Source organism: Ranitomeya variabilis, chromosome 6, assembly GCF_051348905.1.
Source record: "Ranitomeya variabilis isolate aRanVar5 chromosome 6, aRanVar5.hap1, whole genome shotgun sequence".
NCBI lineage: Eukaryota > Metazoa > Chordata > Amphibia > Anura > Dendrobatidae > Ranitomeya > Ranitomeya variabilis.
This window is the reverse complement of record NC_135237.1, coordinates 491,173,594-491,183,025: the sequence shown is the minus strand read 5'-3', so window position 1 is coordinate 491,183,025 and position 9,432 is coordinate 491,173,594. Positions and strand designations below refer to the sequence as shown.

Here is a 9,432-nt window from a genome sequence, read left to right as displayed (position 1 = left end):
ACATCTGAACTTTTGGCAGGTTTACTTCAAAGTGGGAAAACCCATTTAAAAATAATTAAGCCACATGTGTAGGTTGCTACCCTCAGCTATTGGATGCAGGAGGAGGATTCTGCATTATTGATACCAAGAGTGCTGAAAGGCATGTCCAACCTCTTTGAGTCCACCATATCTATGGACTGTTCATTAGTTTGACAGTGATCCCAACCACCATTACCTTTCCAATAGAAGCCTTGCAAGGCATGTGTCCTACAGTGGATTCAGAACTAAGCCTGGTTAATGTGGAGTCTTGGCCTTCAGCCCCACACGTACATCACAGGGATGGCAAGGACATGGGAATGGTCAATACCATCTGTACTTGGGACTCAGCTGTGGAGTGTTTGCCATGGCAGGACAGAACTTGGCCCTGAGGCTCCTGTATATCAGACAGTCACATTCTTCCTGAGACTGGGTCTAATGGAGAAGGAGCAGTGTCAGGTTTGTATGCTAAGGACAATCTTGGGAAAGGAAATCTAAAAATATCACAAGAAATCGAATGGAATAATTCCAGAAAAAAAAGCTTATGCTATGTATACATATTAATCACAGATGACCACATATCACAAGTAAGCCTTTCTGGTCAGATAACTGGCTCACAGCCAGCATAGGGCTCATTGAACTGAGCTTATATTTTTATGGATCAAGTCTGGAGTCTTGAAGATCTCATTTTCTGTCGTAGATCCGAACGCAGTTCACATCTTGGAAAATGCAAGTCTAGGAAGCAAACAATATATTAGGAAGGACCCAAATGAAACCTTGAGCAACCACAACCAGACAGTCCAGATGAGCTAGTTGTTTCAAGTGTTTAGCAATTCACTGAACATGGTAAATCAAGCCATTTGTGCAAATAACCATTTTAACCATTACATCAGTGAGAAAGTGATCAAGTGACCTTGGATGGGCTTCCCCATAATGCCTTGCAGCCATTACATGATGTGGCACAGCCAATCAGTAGAGACTTTAGTAGCCTGTATAAAAGCAGAGGTAGGGAATGCAGAAGCCATTGTGTTAATACTAGATAGGGAAGAGGTCACAACTTAGCCATAGAGATTAGGAGAGCCATAAAAGACTGAAACACTAATATTCACTGCTGTCTTGTCATTTTTAGTGTGAGAAAGCATATTGTCATTGGTGTTTTCCCAGGGTGATATGAGGTTTTGGAGTACCATATTCTTAGTCTGAAGTGACTAGTTTTCTGGTCAAGTTCTTCAAATTTTAAAGTAGTCTCATCTTTACTATAAATGACTAAAATTAACAAAACATAAGCATTCAAGACCTCTGCATTTTGTGAGAGTTTCTTAAACTATACATATAATCTGGGATTGAGAAGAAAAATATATATATGATGATATTTATTTTAGAGTGGCAAGACGTCACCAGTCTATCCAATACTAAACTTATGGAGCACCTGATTAACAACTTAATGCAAAGTTTGTGTTAACAGTCAGGTTGGATGTCCCATCCTGTGATCGTCCCTAGAGGATTTTATGGAGACAGCATATTAAACTATTTTGGCCATGTGGTGGATTCTCCCCTCACTTGCTGCAGATTAGTGAGAGCTAGTGCGGCAGGTAGCCTTCAGTGGGTGAAGTTTTGGCCACAACACTGACTGGCCCTATGCCAATGCTGGGGGCCTGGAACAGGTGGGTCTGCACCATCACAAAGCCAGGTTCTTACATGTTTCCAACCTTCCCCTACATGGTCTTTATTGATACATGCCCATTATAGTTGTATATCTATACTAATAGAGAGGCAGCTTGCACTATTTTCCTTTATCACTTTACTACCATCAAGTTATTTTGACTTTATATTTATACTGTGCGCCTGGGCAATACATGGTACCCATGCTCATACTAGATTATAGAGATTTGGCACTACCATGTTTAATTTTTTTTTTGTACCATTACTTGGGAGTCACTTTATTATACCTTACATTAACAATATCCATATATGTTTCTTGGGACTATCTGCCCATCATGCATAGATGATTAATTTTTGCACTGACAACACTTACTAAAACAAAGTATGACTACTCGTCCAGAGAGCGGAAAACTTAAGTTTAGTTCTCAAGTTGAGTTTCACTAGATGTGCAATTAACTTGCATCACTTTGCTTATTATCTGTAAGGAACTATATTAAAATCCAAATCCAAAATTCATTCAAAAATATATTATACATGGAGTAGTTGTGTTGCACCTTCATTGGTCTATTAGGGAGTCTGTCTCCCCTGAGAACCCAGTTTGCTTTGGTTTCTATGCTAATGCCATGGTCAGACTTTAATATTTCATATTAACACTGCCATTTATATTTTCAGTTTTGAAAGTCATCCCCATCCCAGGTATTGAAGAGCCACCAGGGTGGAGGTATACATGTCAGTCACATTTCTCCCAGAAGTGAATGTAAGATTCAAGCAAAATTACATAAGACAAAAAAGGTGTTACAAATGCCAGTACTTACAGTTACCAGGCGGCCATCTTTCACTTCTCTATTAATAGTTGATTCCTTGCCATCCCAGGCTTGTTTTTGTTTTAATACCCCATTTTCAAGAGTTACTATTGACTGCAATACAAAGCAAGAGCATTACAAGTGGAGAACGATCACTGAGTGTTCCTACCTAGTCCACCACCATTGGCACAGACTGGATGGCGACAGACTAGACCCAGGGCAGAAGACAAGGTTGGGTTTGCACTTTCGTTTATTAAAGTAAGGAAGTGTGTCACATCATTAATGCCATTTACTTACACACTGCATTTAAATAATGTCTGGCTGCCTTACTGGAAGTGCTGCTATAGGAGAAAGTGGCGGTGTATTCTTCCTGCATCTGCTCACCTCCAGTCATTGGGGTGGTGCGGAGTGGTTACAGCCACCACCCCATGACACCATATGTATGGAAGTCAGTGCAGGGAGTGTGTCCATTATACCACCATGATGAAAGCCAGCACTTGCAGAAAAATAATTTTCTTCCTGTAGCTGTGCTTACAGTAAACCTTCCAGACATTATTTGAAAAGCATTTATATGCAGGCAAGTGACTTTCTGGATGTTACTGGTTCAAGACAGTTTGCCATGGGGGTGGAGTGTAACACTAATTTAGGAAGTAATATTAGAGATGCTCAATGCCGTTTACAACCTTGTTACAGGAAAGAAATATATCTTGGTACCGTGTTAGCCAGTAGATAGAAAAATATTTAGAATTGAGAGTCCTCAGTGGTTGATACCTTTTAATTCTTCAGAATTTGTTTTAGTCTTTGCCTGATGAAGAGACGTATGTAGTCTCGAAAGCTTGCAATTTGTTACCATCTTTTCAGTTAGCCATTAAAAGGTATCAACCACTGAGGACTCTCAATTCTAAATATGTTTACAACCTTCTAATGTCAGATTTTCTCTTGTGGCTGCATGCCGGAGGGGAATACATGCTTAGGGCTCATACTCACTTGCGAGAATCTTACGAGTTTTGCACGTGAATACCCGATGCTGCTGCCGGCACTCAGATCAGAGTGTGTGGCTGCATTGGAATACATGCAGCCGCATGCTCTGAACTGAGTGCTGGGTATTGACATGCGAGACTCATCCAAGTTTCTCGCAAGTGAGTATGAGCCGTTAACGTCAGCTTTGTGTTCAAGAAGCCACTACATGCCAATTCCTGTGTGGAATGCCTCGCCATCCACAGCCAGTTTGTGCCAACCCTCCTGGGAATGTAGAAGCCTTCCTCTACACACTCAGATCTGCTATGCACAGTGTCCTGACATTTTAAACAGAAGAGCAGGGGAACATTACTACAGTTTATACTGCAGTTACAGAGTCTCCATTAATGCGACAGTTTGGGTTTAGAGCAATAGAGTGTGGATTCAGTTTGCTAACCATTTAATTACATAAAAATTCACAGGGTTACAAGCTTGTGTATAATACATTACAGCACTGAAAAATTGCAGGTGAAGAAAAAAAAAAAAAAAAAAATCTGTATAAGAACACAGCTCTCATCTGTCTCCCTTAAATAGCCCAGATGAAGGTCATTGTGACCGAAACGTTGGCCGGTTCTCTTGTACAGACTTTCTGCTGCAGTAAATAAAGTTTGGGTTGTCACCTGCAATTTTAGCACCATAGAATTATATCATACTGTTTTCTACCATGAATTGTCACACTGCTGAGTGCCCACCATATTATTCTATGAAGGGTTACAAGCATGAGAAGGAGATTGTGCCCTGCAAAAAAGATAGCTTCCAACAGTGCAGATGTGTTAGTGAGATTATCCCATTCACATGTATGGAACGAATTGTTTCTACAAGTCCTATTCACATGATTAGGGGAGTCATGGGAAACTACAACAAATCTACCATGCAAAAAAAAAAAAAATTATATATAATATATATATATATATTTTATACACACATACACTGTGGGTGGCCATTGGCCAACACCATCCACTTAGTGGCTGTATGAGTTTACTGGGTCTCATTCTAAAGTCTTTCAAGTTACAAAAGTGATTTACATTGAGTACCCCCACCCTTGTCACTGACTGCATATTGTTAGGATTTGCCGATCACTTAATGAATACTGTAGGGCCAATGTTGGAGACTCATCAAGCCACAGGCAGAAAGACTGGCAGCACCACTTGAGATTTACTACCATTGTGCCCATTTTTAACGTTGTTCTGGTTTTGGAAAAAGAAAGCCTAGAAAACCAGGGTCAATAGTGATATTGTAGTCCTTGTTATACACACAAGGAATATGCCAAAAATTTAGGAAGCAGCACTCAGATTCTAAAGTCATGGCCTTCCAAAAAATAAAAAACTAGCAACAGCATGCAAGTTGTGTGACTGATACATCCAAAGTCCTCACCTTGACCTTCCGGCCATCTGCAGTGGTTTCATCAAACTCCTCACCGCACTTAAAGCTCAGCTCTGTGTTCTTGAAGGTGCTCGTCGTTTTTATACACCATTCATCGTCATTTTTAGTGATGTTCACATCAGGCTTCAAGTGACAAGCAGCTTTGCGGGTAAGAAAAGTCACCCCTGCAGAAAGAGACTACAGATTTTAGGTAAGGTTTATTTAAACCAATATCGCATGTGTTAGCAATGTTGGGAGGGTTTATCATTATGGTTGATGTTGTGTGCCTTTAATATGCTTGTTTGAATTAAATCATCTGATAAACATTGTAAAAGTCACCTTACCTATGCAGGCGGACTTCACTAATGCAATGTACACCTGAGAGGCAATCACACCCAGATATTTGCTCAAGTTTCCTGAACAAACAGCTTTCTAGAAGTCTGCAACCGGACGGCCCAGAGTCAATATCCTGGATTAGCCAAGGGTGGAGACCAGGCGGGCCCTCAGTCATTAGTTTCATTCCAAGTCACTAAAAAGCCACCTTCAATGACTAGACCACAAAACACTTTGCCAAAAGATTACATTTGACTTTTTTTTTTTTTTTTTTTTAAACAGCCTCAGGTGTATAACCAGCACTGAAAACCTGCTAACAGGTCCAACTATAAAAAGCCACATTTCGAAAAATATGCACACACAAGGAGATTAACGCTTTTTTTTTTTTTTTTTTTTTTTTTTTTTAAAGACTTTGCCTCGTCATCATCCTTCACACAATGCACAAAAGAAAATGTAATGACAAATTAACAGGATAACTCCCTTTATAAGCAGATTCTTTGCACTACGAAGACATGTGGATTTGGAGATATATATATATATATATATATATATATATATATAATTTTTTTTTTTTTAAAGAATCACTACCCAGCGATAGTGCCTGCATTATTCTCACTCAAGAGCAATAGTGGGGACTCGGGAGACTCAAGTTACCCTGCACTAGTACAAGGGTGTCCTCACCCCCACTAATGGAGACAAAAGCACACCTAAACCTATGGAGGTAGTGAGTAAGGAAATTGCTACTTATGAAATTTCCTGGGAGCTCAAAAACATTTTTTTTTTAAATATACAGAGTTTAAACGTTACAAGTTTATCAATGGTCCGGTGGCAAAGTCCACTTGCAATTTGTGCCTTTTTTGATGAGACTGCAGGGGCCAGATCATTGAGAGTTTTGTCCAAAGACTACAAAAATGGAGCACATTTCAAACAATCTGCAATACAGAATGATGAACAGAGTGGATCTGCAGCAGCACAAAATACTTAACCTTCATTAAAATGTTGATAACAATCCTGGAAGTTTCTGCAACAAATCTGCCACATGTGAATAGCCTCATAGATCTGCACCATGGAGATTGCTTGCACCCTGCACAACCATATGCTTCCCATCCTAAAGCACTCACCAACTTTTTCCATGTACTTGTCGAAATCCTCACTGTTGTTCTCAGTGAGCTTCCATGTGCCCACCAGTTCATCCCCCATTACAGCAGTGATCAGGCCTCAGCTACCAGAGGAGAAGAAGTGTCCTGCAGAAAGTGATCAGCAGTGAGGAGCCCTTCAGCCTTTATAGAGAAGTGAGGGGCAGAGCTGCTGTGATGTCAGGACAAGTCATTCAGCCTCTCCAGCTGATTCAGCACTTGGGCTCTGATTTACTACACAACTTCCCTCTGTGGCTGTTTTAACAAGAAAAGGCTTGTTAGCACAGTCATTTACCACGGTACGCTTTGATCCGCGCCCAGACTCGGTTTGCCCGGACAAGGTTTCTCAATTATTCCATTTTTCACTTTCACTGAGAAAACTGCACTAAACCGCAGCGCTCGGGGCCAACAGTAACCCATTCATTAACCAATTCACCTCAGGATTCTGCAGAACAATTCTCCAGTTGTGATGAGACAAGACCCAGGAATTTGCACTGAAAGGCCGTAAAGAAGTGTAGGGCGAATAGCCCGGCTAGTGTGAAATCTGACTAAATATTTCATATATAAAAAAAAAATCCGAAACTACGTCCGCGTTCCCACGATGAACTTTTGGCAATTTTTTCATGCTATAAAATTACTGCACCTACGATGTAAATTAGGTTACTTGCGGTTTATCATTGTTTTTTTGAGTGCGTTTTTTTTATGCTGTGGTTTTTGTGTCTCTTAGTGTGTCATTCTTTAACCCCTTAACGGCCACCCGAACGCATTAAAACGGCGGTCATTAAGGTGCTTATTCCCCATTGCCATTTTAAAACGGCGAAGGTGAATAATGGTATCACACCGCAGCAATTCCCACGGGTGACATCCACTCTGCTCTGTTCACCAAAAAAACCTAAAAAGTTCCAACTCTCAGAATATGACAACAAAAAAAACCTACTTTTTATAAAAAGCATTTTTTCTGATAGTAGTAAAACCTAAAAAAAGTTATAAATCTGGTATTGCTGTAATTACACCGATCCGAAGAATTAATCTGCCATATCACTTATACCGCAGAGAGAACAGCGCAAAAATAAAAATAAGAACTATTCTTGTACTGCTGTCTATATGTTCATTCTACCTCTCAAAAATCAGAACAATGTTCAGCTCACATATACCCTTCATTCTTTGATAAGCGCTTATGTTGAGGTTTCCGTGTAAATTCCCCAAAACCGCGATTCAGACAACACCCCCGACAGAACCACTTACTTATGAGGCAAATAGAGTCAACCTGGACCAGTCTGTATTCCTGCGGAGTCCCATAATTTTAGGTGTTTTTTAGCACACAAGTGATGGCGACCACAGATCTGTGCATGACTAAAATACATGGATACCACCGGAGAAGACTCCAAACGGACTCCAAAATGTCTCCATCTGCCTCAGGCCGGTTTCACACGTCAGTGGCTCTGGTACGTGAGGTGACAGTTTCCTCACGTACCGGAGACACTGACACACGTAGACACATTAAAATAAATGTGTCTCTGCAGCTGTCAGCGTGTTTTCGCGGACCGTGTGCCAAACACGGAGACATGTCAGTGTTCGTGGGAGCGCACGGATCACACGGACCCATTAAAGTCAATGGGTGTGTTTAAACACGTACCGCACACGGATGCCATCCGTGTGCTGTCTGTGTGCTTTTTTAAAGTCATAGGAGTTAAAATTGAAACAAATTGTTTCAATACACGGACACAGACACACGGACAGCACACAGACGATAAACACGGACACACGGATAGCACACGGATGGCCTACATGCACACACGGACACATGGACAAACATAGCTCTGGCACCGTTTCTTCCGGTACCGGAAAAATCTGGACGTATGAGACTGGCCTCATGGAGGGTGCTTCTTTTGGGGTTTTCATCTGAATCACATTTTTGTGGGATTTGCACCCCAAAACCCCAATGTCAGTGCTCAGCATAGAATACAAGAATGTGATCCCAGCCTTGTACTGGAAGCGATCAAAAAATACAACATACCCCAAAATGTTACCAATAAAAACCCTAATATATCCCGCACAAAACCATCCTCCACTCAGGTCCGTCACCTGTCACTGGAACTATAGAGGTTCACACGTTACTGGTAGAACAAAGATTCTGGATGTGCAACATTATTCTTGTCCCCTCAACTAAAATTAATTCTGCGCTCCCAAATCCAAATGCCCCCTCCTTCTGAGCCCCACTGTGCCTAAACCACAGTAAGCGGCCACATGTTTTGTATTATTATAGTGGGGAAAGAACACTTAACAATTTACGGGGTGCGTATCACCAGAAGCACAAGCTGGGCACAATGTATGGGGCATTGCAATGTATGGGGGCTCTACACTGTATGGGGACACAATGTATGGGGGCGTTACAATATATGGGAGCTCTACACTGTATGACTTATTGACACCTCTCCATTATTAATCTGGCTTAATGTCACCTTACAATAGCAAGGTGACATTAACCCTTAATTACCCCATATCCCACCACTACACGGGAGTGGGAAGAGAGAGGCTAAGTGCCAGAATAGGCGCATCTTACAGATGTGCCTTTTCTGGGGTGGCTGGGGGCAGATGTTTGTAGCCAGGGGGGAGCAATAACCATGGACCCTCTCTAGGCTATTAATATCTGCCCTCAGTCACTGGCTTTCCCACTCTGGCGGAGAATATTGCGTGGGAGCCCATGCCAGTTTTTTTCGCGATTAACCCTTTATTTTAACAGCTAGAGCCCCAAAATTTTGCAAACACACACTACTAACATTAGTAGTAAGTAGTGTTGAGCATTCCGATACTGCAAGTATCGGGTATCGGCCGATACTTGCTGTATCGGAATTTCCGATACCGAGATCCGATATTTTTGTGATATCGGGTATCGGGTATCGCAACAACATTAATGTAATAATGTGTAAAAAAGAGAATTAAAATAAAAAATATCTCTATACTCACCTGTCCGACGCAGCCGGGACCTCAGCGAGGGAACCGGCAGCGTTGTTTGTTTAAATTTCGCGCTTTTACTTGGTTACGTGAAGTCCCGGCTTGTGATTGGTCAGGGCGGCCATGTTGCCGGGACGCGGACCAATCAC

General features: G+C 41.5%; 1 protein-coding gene across 1 annotated transcript; it reads right to left on the bottom strand.

Moving 5' to 3' along the window:
• Positions 1–690: 690 nt before the first annotated feature.
• LOC143782834 (fatty acid-binding protein, adipocyte-like) lies at positions 691–6,551 on the bottom strand. Its single transcript, XM_077270727.1, has 4 exons — positions 6,314–6,551; positions 4,872–5,044; positions 2,493–2,594; positions 691–750 (listed from the first exon to the last, which is right to left on the bottom strand). Exons 1-4 carry the CDS (start codon positions 6,390–6,392, stop codon positions 700–702), a joined length of 405 nt encoding a protein of 134 aa, XP_077126842.1. The 5' UTR covers positions 6,393–6,551; the 3' UTR covers positions 691–699.
• Positions 6,552–9,432: the final 2,881 nt, after the last annotated feature.